General features: G+C 46.9%; 1 protein-coding gene across 14 annotated transcripts in view; it reads left to right on the top strand.

The window, feature by feature from the left end:
* pknox2 (pbx/knotted 1 homeobox 2) overlaps window positions 1-18,790 on the top strand; it is a 540,450-nt gene that overhangs the window by 328,820 nt on the left and 192,840 nt on the right. For all 14 annotated transcript variants that reach the window (XM_038779091.1, XM_038779084.1, XM_038779087.1 and 11 more), the window contains one exon: window positions 5,676-5,812. In XM_038779091.1, coding sequence (XP_038635019.1) covers window positions 5,676-5,812 — 137 coding nt within the window. The remainder of the gene's footprint in view (window positions 1-5,675; window positions 5,813-18,790) is intronic.

Below are 18,790 nucleotides of genomic sequence, written 5' to 3' on the forward strand. Positions count from 1 at the left end.
ACACGTTCATTTTAATTGCCTGCAGAGCAAGCATTTGAAGTCAATAGAGCCTCGTTGGATGTTTCACAAGTAAACACAACATAAGTAGGCATTTACATTAGGAGATACGTGAGGGTTTGGATTTTTAGCTGTCTAATTTCAAAGGGAGGTAAGATGAAATTGAATTACAACTTCAGAACAGGTCATAATAATGAAGGCAAAGCTTTTAAATTTTATTTTACCCAAAAGTAATGGCCATAAGGAGAACTTAAAAGGTTTTAAAATTTCAGAGAAGAATAAGGATATTTGTAAAAGATGAAAGAGGAGGAAATATATTTTAAGAAATGTTGAAAGCTATGATTGGCCATATAGGTTCTTCTGGTGTGAGCGCTGTTCTGGGACAGAACTGTAAAATGATGAAGTGAACAGACTTCCGCTACCCCAGAGAAGTGTCTGTTTGTTTCAGAAAACAGAGTTTTGTTCTAAAGCTTTTGGAATTCTGCACAGCAGAGTGAGAAAGGGAGAGAAGCTGTGTGACATAACTTCTCTACAGCAACAGTGGATTGGGCCTTGTGGTAATATTACTGGATTTTTTATAGATTAAATATCTATAGGGACTGTTGCCTAAAGGGTTGCTTCCTTTTGAGTCTGACTAGGTAGAAGTCCTTTTGGGGAAAATATTCTGTGAGACTAATTTGTAACTGTGCAAGTGTAATCCTGTGTGCTTAAGTTTTCATTTGTTAATAAATGTTTTAATTTCCTATTTAAACTCTCCAAATGTTTTATTGGAAATTGTTACTCTTGATTTTAACAAACATACCTTCTCATAGCAAAATACAGATTGAAAATTGTTGTGATCGGTTGCCAAGATTCCCTTTGGGATTTGGTTACGACACCAATTGCCACCTGATCATAACGCTCAAAACAGAAAATGGTGGAAATACTCAGCAGGTCTGTCAGCATCTTTGTAGCGAGAGAAACAAACTTTTCCAAGATCTGTGAGGCATGAGGCAATTTAGAAATTTGCACCTCCTTTTGGCTTTTTGACACATTCCTGCCTCCGTGCGCTTTTCCCTTAGGCAGACTCTGCAGGTTCACTGGCAGCCCTCTCAGAGCAGCAGGAAGTCAATCAAGGTTAGTAATAGGTCATTTATCTGCAATTTTCCTGGCCACAAGAGGATTTACTGGGGACAGGACACCCCCCCCCCCCTCCCCGGAGAACTCAGCAAGAGGCTAAGTTGAGGGTTCACATATATTTGCTGGCAGTAATGCATCAAGGGGATCAAGCCCCAGGCAGCCAGACCTCTTGCAGCAGGTCATAGAGACTAATGTCTCCGCTAATGCTTATCCTCCTTCAGTGGCCACTGTTCCCCTTCCAAACAAAGCACCTCCGTGCTGGCACTGCACAAACCTGCTGATGGTCAGGCAGCGCCGACACTGCAAAAGCGGAATGTTGCCATCTCCATGCTGATTGGATATCCTGACGCTGACTGGAGGGATCCCAGAGGGGACTTGTTACTTGTCCCCCCTCCAGGAAGATTGCATCTGATCGTCCTACCATTTGCCCTTCAGGAATTCATTCCAACAGTGGGATTGGCACCCAGGCTGAAAATGTCAGCCGAAGCTTCAGATCAATGACCTTTCATCAGAATTGGAAAAAGTTAGAGTTGTAAAAGTTTGAGCAAGTAGAGAGGCAGTGAAAGGGGGAAGAGGTGGGAGACACAGAACAAAAGGGATGGTCTGTAGTTGGGTGGAAGGCAGAAGTCATTAAATGGCAAAAGGGTTGATTGTGCAAGACAAAGCATAGTGGTATTGGGATACATAAAACGAAAGACATGTCTAGGGCTCATGAGTGGCAGACCAATTTTTACCTTTTCCACTGAAAATTAGAATCCAGGCTCCCATATCGAGTAAAACACAAGTTGCTTCATGGCTAATTTTGTGTAGAGTGGTACTGTGACCACCCATCATTAAAGTTTACTGCTGGTTAATGATAGATGAATCTAGATCCATATGACAGGTAATTCCAACAATAAATTGAAAGATCTGGGCTAGCAAATATTTCCCTCACTATAAAGTTTGATTGGGTGATTTATGCTGTTAAAAGATCTCCTGTGCTTATCTCTGTTGTTCAGTCCATTTTCACGGTTTCAGTAGATGAGCGAAGCCAGTTTAGCCTGTTTTGTTAAATATCACAGGCATAGTGCAGGTGATAAAATTAATAGAGGGACATTACAAGGCAAAACTGGGCCTTAAATATCTAATGAAGGATTTTGTGATGCTTTCGATGTCCAGCCATTTATTATTCTAACTTGAATTGGTTATCTTGATTAAATGCAGTTCAGAAAGTAAGCTGACTGTTAGCAGCTGAGTTATATCATGTGTCACTCATCTAACAATTGTGTTGACCCACAGACCTACCGAGTAAAGACATTTGTATTTGTGATATGAAACCATGCAGATCACATGACCTCTCATTCAATTTCTGTGCAGTGTTAACATAGAATACAATCCTATGTACTTCTCGTATGTGTTCTCGTACTTTACCAGCGAAATGTTAAGTTCTTCCTTGAAAATGCAAAAACTGTTTGATTTTTTTTATGGCCTTAACTACTCATCCTGCCATTTTTAATAGCTTATGTACCTACTTATTAAAAATGAATTTAGAGTACCCAATTCATTTTTTCCAATAAAGGGGCAATTTAGCATGGCCAATCCACCTACCCTGCACATCTTTGGGTGGTGGGGGTGAAACCCATGCAAACACGGGGAGAATGTGCAAACTCCACACGAACAGTGACCCAGAGCCGGGATGGAACCTGGGACCTCGGCGCCGTGAGGCAACAGGGCTAACCCACTGCTGCTGCCCCCTATGTACCTACTTGATGTAAAACCTAACATTTGAGATTTTTTTCCTTTCCATATCCTTACTTCCAGAATTTGCCAGATCATCTATTTCCCCACTCTGCTAGCTGAAGTACTCCCGCTGTTTTTCAGTCTTTATCACAATTTGTGATCCCCTTACAATTCTTTTCTTTAAAGTCCAGGTCATTTCTGAATGCAATTGAATAAGAATGACCCAACATTGACTCCTGTGGGACAACTGTCACCAAACCTTTCACAGCTTCCCTTTGTTTTGTCATTATCCTGGGAGGAGAAAGTCCTCCAGAGCTCCCCACCTTATTGCTATTCAGTAACCTTTCCATGTACACTGGAGATCTTGTAAAGGTGAGATGTCAGTTGTGATGGCGTCCACATCAATAGCTGGGTCCAATTAGACCAGGCTCCTGCTGCCAGTAGAGCCATATTCTAGTGCACATCACTTTTAGGGAAGCGGAAGTCATTGTTAGACTGTTGTCCATTCCAGTCCTGTCCCAATGTCACAGCTTTGACAATCCTCTGAAACTAAACCCTCCTATTATTCCAAGATCATTTTAGGGAGCAGAAACAACTGGGAGTGGATTTTCCCGTCCCTCAGCCACTTGTTCCTCGGCAGCGAGTCATTCGCTGGCGGTGGGATTCTATACTCCCGTTGAAGCCACCGCACACCACTGGGAAATCCGCAGACCGGGGTGCACTGCTGGTGGGAAAAGAGAATCTCAATGGTCAGAGAAATCCGGCCACTATTTTCTACAGCAGACCATGCCTCCATATTATACCTCAAAGTGAAGGATATAAATGGAGCTCAAACGTTTAAAGCTTTTATTCGCAAACACTTTTGAAACTCTTTCCACTTGGGGCTCTTGGACCCTTGGTCCTCATCTCCCTACAAAAAAATTTAAGGGAACTTTGGAATTATTTTGCCTCCAGGATAAAGATTAACCATTCAAAAGACTCTGACTCATTCACGTCACCCCCTCCCCTCTCCTAAACTGTGCTCCATTTGAGTCTCTGTCAAATTTAACCCCAATCCCCTCCTTTGCAACTTAATACCAACCCCTTAAAATCTTGTCAAATTCCTCCCCCACCCAATGGCCTGTGCTTCATCCTTGAAGGAGCACCCAGCTAGTCTCTATCCATCAACCGCTTAATCTGCCTGGTTGTACTTGAACTCATGTTAAATAATTTCTGCTCTTAACTCCACACACTTCTTCCATTCAAAAGGAACCTGCATGGATCCTAGCTCTGTCTACTATCTGGTGGGATATTCCTTGTGGGATATTCCTTCAACATATGGGTCCTAGCTATGCTTGCCACTTCATGAGAAATTCCTGATGGGATACTTCGTGTGAGATATTCCTTCAACAACACTTTGCAAACCCACAACCTCTACCACCTAGGAGGACAAGATCAGCATATTCATGGGAACACAACTATCAACAAGTTCCCTCCAAGCCACACAACATCAAGACTTGGGATTATATCGCCTTTCCTTCACTGTTCCTGGGTCAAAATCCTGGAACTCCTTCCCTAACAGCACCTTGGGTATACCTACACCATATGTAGAGTACAGTGGTTCAGGAAGGCGGCTCACCACCACCTTCTCAAGGGCAATTAGGGATGGGCAATAAATTCTGGCCTAGCCAGTGAAGCCCGCATAAATATTTAAAAATGCGTGACATTCTTTGTTGCAATCTTACTGAGATCCTTTCTCTCACTGCGTTTTTTTCCAGTTCCTTGATGGCTGTAATGGCGATATTGCCTGCTCTCATCATGAACTGGAAAAGTTAATCAACTTTGTTTCCAATTCCCAACCTTTTGTTGCTTCTCATGTTACATTTCCAACTTCCTTCTCTTCCTTCACTTTACATTTTCTGTTTATTGGGATAAGCTACAGATAACTATCCACTCAAAGCCTGCTGACTCCCACAGCTATCTGAACCACACTTCCTCACACCCTGCTTCTGGTAAGGTCTTCTTTCCATTCTCCCACTTCCTTCAGCTCTGTCACAGCTGTCCTGCCGATGAAACCTTCCATCACTTATTCTCTTCCTTTGGTTGGCCGGGTCTATGACAATGTTTGTTCTATTACTCTTCTGTTCTACTCCTTTGCTCCATTCGTCCCTTCTCACTCACTCTCTCTTTCTTTCTCTGTCTCCCTCTCTCTGTCTGTCTCTCTGTCTCTGTCTCTGTCTCGCTGTCTCTCACTCTCATTTTCTCTGTCTCACTCTCACTGTCTCTGTCTCAATCTCTCTGTCTCACTCTGTCTGTCTGTCTGTGTGTCTCTCTCTCCCCCGATTCCAACACCAAACCCACCTTTCTCTCCCATTTCAGCCTTCCAATTCCTCCGTCACACACTGATCCACTCCTCAATTACCCCCAGCACTCTACCATTCTCACAGCTCCTACCAGTGCAAACACAGCAGATGCAACACCTTCCTTTTTACCTCCTCCTATCCCATCATTCAGGGATGCTAACACTCTTCTAGGTTGAAAATGGATTTACTGATGCATCTTTTAACTTAGTGTACTGTACTTGCTGGTTGTGATGCAGTCTCGCCTACACATTGAAGCCCAAACCTTAATTGTCACTGTATGATCCACAGCCCTTGTGAAGAATTGTGCAACATAGCCCTTCCCCCAGTTGCCCTTTTGCTGAAGATGGCTGTGTAGTGAACGGGTCTGCGTATAATGTCGTGGAACAGGAGAGCTAATGGGCGAGAGCCAAAACAAACAAACTCCTAAATTATTTCCGAGGTGTTTTTGCGGAGGTCAAGTACCATTGTAAAAGCTTTATTATTTCTCATCCTCCACAGATGACAGCCACGGCGCAGCAGACCACCAAGACACAGCCAGTACATATTCCATCACCCTCTGCGGCTGCCACACCTGTAGCCACTGTACCGCTCGACCCTCAAGCACAGCTGGAGTCTGACAAGAGAGCAGTGTACAGGTACAAAAAGTATACAGAGCAATGTATGGATGTGCAAAGATTTTCAGAACGCAAGTATGAAAAGCATACCAAGAGCAGTGTTATAGTAGTGTAAGAAAGACTTGCAAAGCAATGAGGTTGTACAGTAACACACAGGGGGCTGGATTCTCTATCCCGCCCCGCCACATTTCTGTTTCAGCATGCCCCGAGATGCCCCGTTTTGCCGGCTGGTCAATAGGGTTTCCCATTATGGGGCAGCCCCTCGCCGTTCAGAAACCCCTGGGCTGCCGGCAAAATGGAGCATCACACCGGCGGAGAATCCAGCCCCGGGTTTCAGCTGAGTTTCTAAACTATGTTTTCCTGTGGGAATTGTAGTAAACACAATATAAACCAATGGTACACGCCCGTATACAACTTAATGTCGTTGGGCCAGCTCTCTGATTTCTGACGTTCAAATGGTGGGTAAAGGCCCAGAAGGACTATTATGTTTTGCTCTGAAGGCTTAGCAATGATGCTTCTGTTAGATTAGCAGTGAATGGGTGTAGAGTTTAAATTGATTTCCCATCAACGCGGGCCGTAGGGACTCCATGTTTTGCTACTACCAATGCTTCACAAACTAATGACCCTAATGAAAATCTTGTAAAGACAACTGAAAGAAACAAAATAACTCTCGAGGAACACTAGGCCCAAGACCAAAAGTATGCAGTCTATCAATGTATGTCTTTGAATTCACACTATTTTCCAAACAAAATTCTGATTTTATTGTGTTAACGTAGACGCACTCTTAAATAATATTAGAAATCTAACATAGTGTTTAAGACCTGGAAGATTATGCTGGGACTGTATAAAACATTGGTTAGACAACAGCTAGAGTATTGTATGCAGTTCTGGAATCCAGATTATAAGAGGGATATGATAGCACTTGAAAGAGGAGATTTACCAGGATGTTCCCTGGCCTAGGGAGTTTTAGCTATGAAGAGAGTTTGGATAGGCTAGGGTTGTTTTGCTTGGAGCAGAGGAAACTGAGGGGGAATATGATTGAGATGTATGAAATTATGAGGGGCATAGAGAGAGTAGCCAGGAAGAAACCTTTCTCCTTGGTGGAGGGGTCAATGACCAGGGAACATAGATTTCTGGTAAGGGGCGGGCGATTTACCAGGGATTTACCAGCTAAACCAGGGCTGGTTTAGCTCACTGGGCTAAATCGCTGGCTTTTAAAGCAGACCAAGCAGGCCAGCAGCACGGTTCGATTCCCGTACCAGCCTCCCCGGACAGGCGGCGGAATGTGGCGACTAGGGGCTTTTCACAGTAACTTCATTGAAGCCTACTCGTGACAATAAGCGATTTTCATTTCATTTTTCATTTAGAGGGGATGTGGGGGGAAACATTTTCACCCAGAGGGTGGTGGGAGTCTGGAACTCTGCCTGAAAGGGCGGTGGAGGCAGAGACCCTCATAACATTTATGAAGCATTTAGATATGCACTTGCGATGCCAACGCATACAAGGCTATGGGCGAAGTGCTGCAAAATGGGATTAGAATATTTCTGTGTTTTTGACCGGTGCAGAAGTGATGGGCTGAAGGGCCTTTTCTGTGCTGTAGACCTTTATAACTCTAACATATTGGCTGGGAAGTTCATTGGAGCTGCCCTTACTCCACTGGTGTTGCTGACTGAAACTCCACTTGCACTCACAAGTGACGTTTCCAGATCATTTTTGGGAAAGTACAGTGGGATGAGAGAAGGAATTTTTTTTTTTAGATGATTTGTGTTTTGCGTCAAGTCTAAACTCCAGCCCCAATGGCACATGAAGTCAGACAATTCAGCAATTCTTGGAACCTCGACAAACTGCATTCTTGTTGCCTTTAGAGAGCTTAGAACATAGAACATAGAACAGTACAGCACAGAACAGGCCCTTCAGCCCTCAATGTTGTGCCGAGCCATGATCACCCTACTCAAACCCACGTATCCACCCTATACCCGTAACCCAACAACCCCCCCTTAACCTTACTTTTATTAGGACACTACGGGCAATTTAGCATGGCTAATCCACCTAACCCGCACATCTTTGGACTGTGGGAGGAAACCGGAGCACCTGGAGGAAACCCACGCACACAGGGGGAGGACGTGCAGACTCCACACAGACAGTGACCCAGCCGGGAATCGAACCTGGGACCCTGGAGCTGTGAAGCATTTATGCTAACCACCATGCTACCTGCTTGTTTTTATCTTATTTATTCTTTCTTTCCTTTCCTATTTGCCTTTTTCTTGCCATGTTTTCCTCCATTCCCTGTTTGTTGTTCTCTCGTTCTCTCCTGTCCTTAAAATGATCCAGCTTCTTTTGTAGCATCAACAGTGCTCCATGGGTTTTGCACATCAATAAAAGGCTTTACTCTATAATACTCTCACCGTTAGTGATCTCGATCATGGTGATGGGCAGTTTTCGAACCTTCAATCCGGAATAGCCAACTGACTACAGCAGAGCCTGGTTGCTTAACCAAGCACACACAGCACTGTCTTCTGGGGAGCAGAGGACAGATACAAATGAAAAGGAGATGAGTTCTGGATTAGAAATTAAAATGGTGGTGCAAAAGTCAAAATGATACTATGGGGGATACGTCCACATCCCCACCATCTGATGCCAGACCAATGAGTAATTATTTGGCCTATATTGGAGGAACTAGGTTTTAGAGTGAGTTGCTTACTTGTCTTTCGCCTGTGGGACCCGAGTTCAGATGCTCTTGAAGTGGACAAAATAAGTATCGCCTCTCTTCACTGGCTGTAAGGGGCCTAACGATTTAAGCTTCGACTGTCTCGATTCAGTTTCTGGTGAACGTGAACTCGCTGTTTTGATAGGCCTGAAGATAGTTTTTGGGTGAAATGGGAAAAGTGCCATTTGGATCTATTAGATCTTCCTTTTGCTTGACTATGCGGAGCGGTGCACAGGTGTCGATCTTTATTAAGATAATATCGATATGTGTGAGGTGGTGCATTTTGGTAGAATGAACAAGGAGGCCATATACTCCTTGGAAAATAAAGTGCTTAAATGGGGTAAAAGGGCAGAGGGATCTGGGCATCCAGATACTCAAATCATGAAGAGTAGTTTGCAGGTTAATAAAGCCATACAAAACGCAAAGAAAACTTGGGCGAGTGGGGGTGTCCATAAGACCATAAGACATAGGAGCGGAAGTAAGGCCATTCGGCCCATCGAGTCCACTCCACCATTCAATCATGGTTGATTTCAACTCCATTTACCCGCTCTCTCCCCATAGCCCTTAATTCCTCGAGAAATCAAGAATTTATCAATTTCTGTCTTAAAGACACTCAATGTCCCGGCCTCCACCGCCCTCTGTGGCAATGAATTCCACAGACCTACCACTCTCTGGCTGAAGAAATTTCTCCTCATCTCTGTTCTAAAGTGACTCCCTTTTATTCTAAGGCTGTGCCCCCGCGTCCTAGTCTCCCCTGCTAATGGAAACAACTTCCCTACGTCCATCCTATCCAAGCCATTCATTATCTTGTAAGTTTCTATTAGATCTCCCCTCAACCTCCTAAACTCCAATGAATATAATCCCACGATCCTCAGACGTGGGCATTTCTAGCAGACGGAGTTGAAATGCAATTATGTTAAACTTATATGGAACCTAGGCTGGTTCACAATTGGAATACTGTGAACCTTTCTGGTCTCTACATTATAAAAAAATACGGAGGCACTGGAAAAGTTGCAAAATTGATGACCAACGATAATACCACAACTCTGATGTTATACCAGTCAGGAAAGATTAAGCAGACTGGGGACCTGTTTTCCCTAGAAAAGAGAAGATTAAGAAGCGACTTGTTGGAAGTCATTAAAATTATTAAAGTGCTTGATACATTAGTCATAAAGAAAATGTTTCCACCTGCATGTGAGACCAGAACTGAGGAGCATAAATAGAAAATAGTTTCTAATATATCCAATAATGAATTCAAGAGAAGCTCCTTCATTCAGAGAGATGTTAGAAGGTAGACCTCTCTACCATAAGAGGTTTATTGACATTCTTCCATCTACATAAATAATGGACATGCAGCGGATCTGTGGGAATTATTTTTGTTGATGGCTGAAGAGGTGAATCCATCAGAGGCAGTACCTGCCACAAGGAGTGGTTAAGGTGGATAATATTGATGTCCCTGAGGAGAAGCTCGATGAACTCATGAAGGAGAAAGAAATAGAAAGATATGTTGATGGGATTAGATGGAGACGAGCAAGAGAAAGCTCATGAGAAACATAATACCATGAATCTGCTGGGCCCAATTCCCTGTTTCTGTACTATAAATAGTTTGTAGTTTGATGGAGTGTGGGTATCTTTGCTCTTCACCTGGCTTGCCTTTAGCTGCGTGCTTGACATTGACACTGGCAGTATGTATATATATATATATATGTATTGTATGCTGTGTGGTGATATGCCTGTAAGCAATATCATAGATACCTGGTGTGACCTCCAACCAGCTGGTGATGGTACAGACTCACCATACAGTCTCAATGCAGTGGTCATGTGACAAGGAACGCCAATATAAGTGGGGGCACATCCGGTCACAGGGAGTTGGTTAGAAGACGTTCAAGTGGACAGGCGTGCCTAGGGTAGTTCCAGAGGAGTACAAAGAAACTCCATGATAACTTGCTCTGTAACAGATCGCTATCTGACCACATGTGATTCAATAAAGATCCTGGTTTGCATAAGTCGTCTGGTAGATTCCCTGCTGGACATCGAACACCAAACACAATATGCGGGTGTTGTAATATGTACTGTCTTATGGCAATGGTATGTTATTAACAAAGTGGAATGGATTGTTGAATACAAAGTAATCATATTCAGGAATTGCTGTTATACTCTGGAATTTTCTGTATCTTCTAACATTTGTTACTCTAGCTGTCACAATTAAAATGCTGCATTTTCATTGTGCAGTGCTGTGGGATATCTGCTGTATGGGCAGCTTAATTTTAACCAGAAAGCAACTGATCTAGTTAGAACTGTGCTATAGTCCCTAGGCTGTGTAAGGTTTGCCATTGAGCAGTCCTACAATCAATCTCTGTTTCCTTGAGTTAAATAAGACAGAGCCAGTGATATCTATATCCAGTAGCCCCAGCTGGATGTCAGCATGCGTAAACATCGTCTGAGGAGAATACTGGCACTTGCTCTGCTCTGATACCCTCTGAGATTGAATAGTCTGTCAATACTTGCTGACAGAACTCTTTCTCACGAGTGATGGCCACTTTGACAAAGCACCAGTGATGACAATCCTTCAGAATAACAGGGGTGACAAGAAGAAAATAACAAAACACACAAGGTTTCAAGATCAAATCATACAAACAGCAACAGCATCTTTATATAGTGCATTTATCACAGGAGTGTTATTAGGCAAAATTTGAATCAAGTTCCGTAAGGAGATATTAGGACAGGTGCCAGAGCTGTTATTTAAGGAGCATCTGAAAGGAGTAGAGAGAGAGAGAGGTGGAGAGGTTGAGTGAGGAAACTCCAGAGCCCAGGCAGCTGAACGGCACGGCTGCCAATGCTGGGATGAAGAGGCCAGATTTGGGATGAAGAGGGGCTGGTTTAGCTCACAAGGCTAAATCGCTGGCTTATAAAGCAGACCAAGCAGGCCAGCAGCACGGTTCGATTCCCGTACCAGCCTCCCCGGACAGGCGCCGGAATGTGGCGACTAGGGGCTTTTCACAGTAACTTCATTGAAGCCTACTCGTGACAATAAGCGATTTTCATTTTCATTTTTCATTTCATTTGGAGGCATGTCAAGTACTTTCAGGCCTGGAAGAGGTTACAGAGATTGGCTGGGGCAAGGACATGAAGACCTTTGAACAGAAGCTTGAGAATTTTAAATTGGAGATGTTGCTAAACCGGGAGCCAATGTAAGTCAGTGAACACTGCAGTGGTGCGTGAAAAAGAATTGTCCTGAGTTAGGATTTGTTACAAAGACTCGGGCAGTGTTTATAATTGGTCCAAGTTTTGCTGTGGACATTTACATTATCATGTCAGATCATCCGTTGCCTTGCAATCACTCCCTGTTAAACTCTGGAGTTCATTTAATTTCTTTGCAGTTATTTTTCACCACACTGGCTTCACAATTTAGCCAACAGCATAGGAAGATGTGGCTCAAAAGAATTCATCAGCATGATGTAGCAGCATTTTTCTGTAGTCACTTGGCCTCACCACTGCATTTACATTGGTTTTTGTTTGGATCTGATTCTGGATGATTACAAGTTGACTAACTGTATGTATGGAAGCTCCATTATCAATACAGCAGAATCATTAATCATTAATTGAGTGGCAGCACGGTAGCATTGTGGATAGCACAATCGCTTCACAGCTCCAGGGTCCCAAGTTCGATTCCGGCTTGGGTCGCTGTCTGTGTGGAGTCTGCACATCCTCCCCGTGTGTGCGTGGGTTTCCTCCGGGTGCTCCGGTTTCCTCCCACAGTCCAAAGATGTGCAGGTTAGGTGGATTGGACATGATAAATTGCCCTTAGTGTCCAAAATTGCCCTTAGTGTTGGGTGGGGTACTGGGCTTATGGGGATAGGGTGGAGGTGTTGACCATGGGTAGGATGCTCTTTCCAAGAGCTGGTGCAGACTCGATGGGCCGAATGGCCTCCTTCTGCACTGTAAATTCTATGTAATTCAGAGAAAATTGGGTCTATGATGCTTCCAGAACAAAAGAAGAAAGATAAATATTTATACAGTGCCTTTGATGGTTGAGGACTTCAGCCAATGTCGAGACACCGGTTAAAGAAGCAGCCAATGTGCCCAGCAGGATTGCATAAATAGCAGTGTGATACTGAGGAGAGAACTTTTATTTTTGAGAAATATTTGTTGAGGGATAAATCTTAGCCAGGACACTGGACGAGTAACCAGATGTTCCTTTTCAAAGAGCATCATGGAATGTTTTTATGTCCACCTGAGAGAGCAAATGGACCATCTCTTCCAAAAGGTGGTATCTAAGACCCTACAGCAATCCCTCAGTACTGCCCTGGAGTGTCGGCCTAGATTTTGTTTTTTTATCAAACAATTTTATTGAGGTATTTGGAAGCAAAGGCCAGAACATCGGCCTCTTTCTCGCCCTGGACTCGAGGGTCTTCCGAAACCCCAAAAATTGCCACCCCTGGACTCATCACCACTCTTGTTTTTAGCACCCGGGACATGATCCCCGCAAATCCCTCCCAGTACCCCCTAAGCTTAGGACATGCTCAAAACATGTGAACGTGGTTCGCTGGTCCTCCCCCACATCTAGCGCACTTATCCTCTACCCCAAAGAATTTGCTCATCCGAGCTACCGTCATGTGGGCCCGGTGAACGACCTTAAATTGAATCAGGCCGAGCCTGGCACATGTTGCGGTTGAGTTTACCCTACTCAGGGCTTCTGCCCACAGCCCGTCCTCCATATCCCTGCCAAGCTCACCCTCCCATTTGAGTTTCAGTTCCTCCATCTGGGACTCTTCCCCCTTCATGAGCACCTTATAAATATCTGAGACTCTACCCTCTCCTCCTTCTCCTCTAGAGACTATTCTGTCTTGGCTCCCTATTGGCAGGAGGCGTGGGAAGGATGGGACCTGTCTGCGGACAAAGTCCTGCATCTGTAAGTACCTGAAGTCATTTTCCCTTACCAGCCCAAATTTCTCCTCCAAGCCCCTCAAACTCGCAAAACTCCCCTGCAGGAACATATCGCCCACCCTCCTCACCCCCGCCCGCCGCCATGTTCGAAACCCTCCATCCATGTTCCCGGGGGCAAATCAATGATTATCACATATTGGAGCCCAGACGGATGCACCCACCTCCCCTACCTGCCTCCTCCACTGGCCCCATATCCGCAGGGCCGCCCCCACTACCGGACTGATGGAGTACCTGGCCGGCGACAGCGGTAGGGGAGCCGTGACCAGGGCTGCCAAACTGGTGCCCCTGCATGAAGCCGCCTCCACCTGCTCACAGATAGACCCCGTACCCACCATCCACTTCCTTATCATGGCTATGTTAGCCGCCCAGTAGTAGCTGATCAGACTCGGCAATGCCAGCCCTCCCTCGCTGCGGCTCCTTTCAAGCATCACCTTCTTCACCCGCGGGGATTTTCCCACCCAGACAAAGCTCATGATGATTTTGCCAGTCCTTTTGAAGAAGCACTGTGGAATAAAGATCGGGAGGCACTGGAAGATGAACAGGAATCTAGGGAGGATTGTCATCTTTACAGTCTGCACCCTCCCCGCCAGTGACAGCGGGAGTGCATCCCATCTCCGAAACTCCCTCTTCATTTGTTCCACCACCCTGGTCAAATTTAACTTGTGCAACCTGCCCCAGTCTCGTGCCACCTGTATCCCCAAGTACCAGAAACTTTCCTCAACCAGCCTAAATGGCAGCTCCTTCAGTCTATTCTCCTGGCCCCTTGCCTGCACCACAAACATCTCACTCTTGGCCATATTTAATTTGTACCCTGAAAACCGGCCGAACTTCCTCAGTGTTTCCAGTATATTTTCCATCCCGGCCAGTGGGTCCGACACGTACAGGAGCAGGTTGTCCGCATAGAGAGAGCCCCTGGTCATTCTCTTCCATCCCTTTGCAGCCCTCAGCGCAGTCGCCAACGGCTCTTATGGCCAGTGCAAACCGCAATGGGGAGAGTGGGCATCCCTGTCTGCTCCCGCGATGTAGTCTGAAATAATCTGACACTACCCTGTTCATCCTAATGCTAGCTTTTGGGGCCTGGTACAGTAGTCTGACCCAATTCACCAGTCCCTCCCCGAACCCAAACCGTCCGAGCACCTCCCACAGATAGCCCCACTCCACCTGATCGAAGGCCTCCTCAGCGTCCATTGCCACCACTACCTCCACCTCCTTGCCCGTCGGGGGCATCGTGATCACATTAAGCAATCTTCTCAAGTTAGCTGTCAGCTGCCTGCCTTTCACAAACTCTGCCTGATCGTCCCCAATCACCTCCAGTACGGAGTCCTCAATTCTAATCGCCAGGACCTTTGCCAGGAGCTTGGCATCCACATTGATCAGGGAGATTGGCCCGTATGACCCGTAGGATTCCGGGTCCTTGTGCCGCTTCAGTATCAGCGAGATGGTGGCTTGCGACATCGGCGGCGGCAGGGTCCCTCTGTCCCTTGCCTCATTAAAAACCCTAGTCAAGACCGGTCCCACTAACTCCGAGAACGTCTTGTAAAACTCTACTGGGTATCCATCCGGCCCCGGGGCTTTCCCCGACTGCATGGCCTTTAGGCCTCCCAATACCTCCTCCACTCTAATCGGGGCCCCCAGCCCGTCCACTAGTCCCCCGTCTACTTTTGGGAATGTTAGCCCGTCCAGGAACCTTTTCATCTCTTCTGGCTCTTCCGGGGGTTCTGAAGTATACAGCCTACTATAGAAGTCCCGGAATACCTTATTCAGTCCTGCCGGGTCCTCCACTCTGCTCCCCTCCCCATCAATCACTCTACTTATTTCCCTGGCCGCCTCCCTCTTCCTGAGTTGCTGCGCTAGCAATCTGCTGGCCTTCTCCCCATGCTCGTACACCACTCCCCTCGCCTTCCTAAGTTGTTCCACAGCCCTACTTGTGGATAGCACCCCCAGTTCCGCCTGTAATCTCTGTCTCTCCCTGAGTAGGTCCTCCCCCGGGGACCCTGCATGCTCCTCGTCTATCCGATACATTTCCTTAACCAATCTGTCCATTTCTGCTCTGTCTGCCCTGACCCTGTGAGCCCGAATTGAGATCAGCTCCCCCCTCACTACTGCCTTCAGCGCCTCCCACAGGGTCGCTGCTGAAACCTCCCCCGTATCGTTCACCTGCAAGTCGTTTTGCATACACTTCCGAAGTTTCTCACATATCCCCTCCTCCGACAACAATCCTACGTCTAACCTCCATTGCGGGCGTTGGTAATTCGCCCCCCTGACCTGCAGGTCCACCCAGTGCGGGGCATGGTCCGAGATAGTGATTGCCAAATATTCCGTATTCTTTACCTCCCCTACACAGTCCCTGCTCAAGATAATCCTAGAATATACTTTATGAACATGTGATTAAAACGAGTAGCCCCTTCCCGTCGGCTGTCTGGCTCTCCATGGGTCCACTGCCCCCATTTGCTCCGTGAACCCTTTCAGCTCCCTTGCCATTGCTGGGAGTCTACCCGTTCTGGGACACGACCGGTCCAGCCCGGGTCAAGGACCATATTAACGTGCCCCCCCCCCCCATTATCAACCTACGTGAGTCCAGGTCCGGGATCTTCCCCAGCACACTTCTGATAAAGTCCATGTTGTCCCAGTTCGGAGCATACATGTTCACCAGCACCACTCTTCTCCCCTCCAGTTTGCCCCTTACCATCAGGAATCTGCCCCCCCCTGTCTGCGACTACGCCTTCCGCCTCAAATTGAACCCGCTTATTGATCATAATTGCTACCCCCTGGATTTAGAATCCAAGTCCGAGTGGAGGACCTGGCTAATCCAGCCCTTCCTTAGCCTAGTCTGGTCAAACACTTTCAGATGTGTCTCCTGCAACATAATTACGTCCGCCTTCAGGGCCCGCAAATGCGCGAACACACGTGCCCTTTTAACTGGCCCATTTAGTCCCCTGACATTCCAGGTGATCAGCATGGTTGGGGGGCACAACCCACAGCCCCCCCCCCCCCCACGCCGGTCAGCCATAACCTTTCTCTGGCCCGGCCCGTGCGCCGCGCCATTCTTGGCTTGCCTCTTGGCCGCCTCTACCCCTGACCTCCTTTCCATTACCTACTTCAGATCCCTCCCACGTCAGCAGAATAGCCCCCCCCCCAGCAACATCCCCCGGTAGCCCCACCCCTGCCATCCATTGGCTGTATCCCCCCCCCCCACCTGACTCCCTTGACTAGCCAATCTGCTAGCCCGGTGACTCATCCTTCCGGCGCCCACTTGTCTCATTCCCATTGTTTCCCCGACCTCATCCCCACTCCCCAGCACACCATCCCCTCCAACCCACTGGAGCTATCTCATTAACACAGGAAGGTCAAACAAAATGTAAACCTCAAACAGCCCGTGAGGCTGCTCCAGGTGCTATACAGTTCCCGCCGCGTACACTGAAAAGTGTTAACCCACGTCCCATTCCGAGCATTAATAAAATAACCCTGCAAAACCCCAGTACCCATACAACACCCACCTGAAACACCCACCAAAGACGGGCCGGGAAGAGCAGACCAAACTTCACATGTTTCTTGAACAACACCTCCTTAACTTGTTTAAAGGCTGCTCGCCGGCTAGCCACCTCCTGGCTTAGGGCTTGGTAGATGCGAAGAACACTTATTCCACGTGCTGCTCTTGGCGCTCTTTGCCCACCGCAGCACCCGCTCCTTTTCCACAAACCTGTGGACGGGGGGGGAGACGACACCCCGGATGCACCTGTCTCGCCTGCACTCTGTGTGCCCCCTCCAGCTCTGGCGGTCGCGGAAAGGCTTCAGCCCCCATCAGCTGCATTAACAGGTCCGCCACAAACGCTGTGGCATCAGCTCCCTCAGCCCCCTCAGGGAGGCCAATGATCCTCAGATTTTGTCTGCGGGCTCTATTTTCCAACTCCTCTACTCTGTCCAGCAGTCTTCTCTGCCTCTCCTTCAACCTGTCGACTTCTAGCGCCGCAATCGTCTGCGCATCCGCCTGCTCCTCCACCGCCTCTCCCAGCTCCTTAACATTTTCGTCCTGGTCATCCAGCCTCTGGTTCAGCTAATCCACTGCCTTCTGAAGTGGGTCCAAGTTATCCCGCTTCAACAACTCAAAGCTGCTTTTAATAACCTGCAGCATGTTTTCCAGCGCTTGCTGGATTGCTGGGTCTGAGGTCCGCAGGTCAGCCATCTTGGGTCCCGGGTCAGCTTCCCCTGCACATTGTCTTTGTCCCTTCCTCTCCCGTTTCCGCGGCTTCCTGCTCTCCCGCGGTTCCATACAGCGCTGCCCGCTCCTCCGCACCTCCGTGGCCATCCTTTCACTGCTCCACAGTCCCGCTATATTGGGGAACCAGGTTCGTAAGTCCCGCTGGAGTGAGAGCCCCCGAATGTGCGGCTCACTCACTCATTGTCGCAACCGGAAGTCTAGATTTTATTTTTAATTTAAAAAAAATTTAGAGTACCCAATTCTCTTTTTTTCCCAATTAAGGGGCATTTTAGCGTGGTCAATTCGCCTGCCCTGCACATTTTGTGGGTTGTGGGGGTGAGACCCACACAGACACAGGGCGAATGTGCAAACTCCACACTGACAGTGACCCGGGCTGGGATCGAACCCGGATACTCAGCGCCGTGAGGCAGCAGTGCTAACCACTACGCCACCGTGCAACCCTCGGCCTAGATTTTATGCTCGAGCCTCTGAATGCAACCTAAATCAACAGTCTTCCAAGTGAGAGCCATGAGCCATGGCTGACATAAAAAGAGACAGATTCAGTGGCAGTAGTTCCAGGAACTGACTCACAGATGCCAATGTCTCGATCTCGACCTAATCGAGCACTCAAACAATGCACTTAGTGTTCGGTCCTCTGTTTCTAAACAGAGATCAAATGGATTGTCAGGCACACGTTTGAATAGTTGTTACTTATAATATCTGGGTATCAGCTTTGGTTTCAAAGGACATTCTCACTAATCTCTCATTTCAAATAGGGAAAATATGTGAAAGTTGAGGAATTCAACACTGTTCAAAGTTTTCTCGTGAATCTGTACCAATGACTGCTTTTCGTCTGAGTTGGTCCTCTTCCCTCAAGATTCAGTGTTGAGATTTCCAGGGATGCAGTCAGGGGTGAATAGTTAATTACCTGGTTATTAGTTCAGTAAAATTTGTACCTTATCTGGAGAAGAGATGAAGAGGCTGCATTCAACAAGGACTGGTTACAACGCAAACATTGGAGCTTGGACCAGTATTGGATCTCCAAAGACTTAGCAAAAATGTTCAAAAGGCAATTGAGACATTGTATGTTTTCAAGAAGCATTTAGATATAGCACTTGGGGCTAAGGGGATCAAAGGATATGGGGGA

The sequence above is a fragment of the Scyliorhinus canicula genome, chromosome 19, assembly GCF_902713615.1.
Source record: "Scyliorhinus canicula chromosome 19, sScyCan1.1, whole genome shotgun sequence".
NCBI classification, from domain to species: domain Eukaryota; kingdom Metazoa; phylum Chordata; class Chondrichthyes; order Carcharhiniformes; family Scyliorhinidae; genus Scyliorhinus; species Scyliorhinus canicula.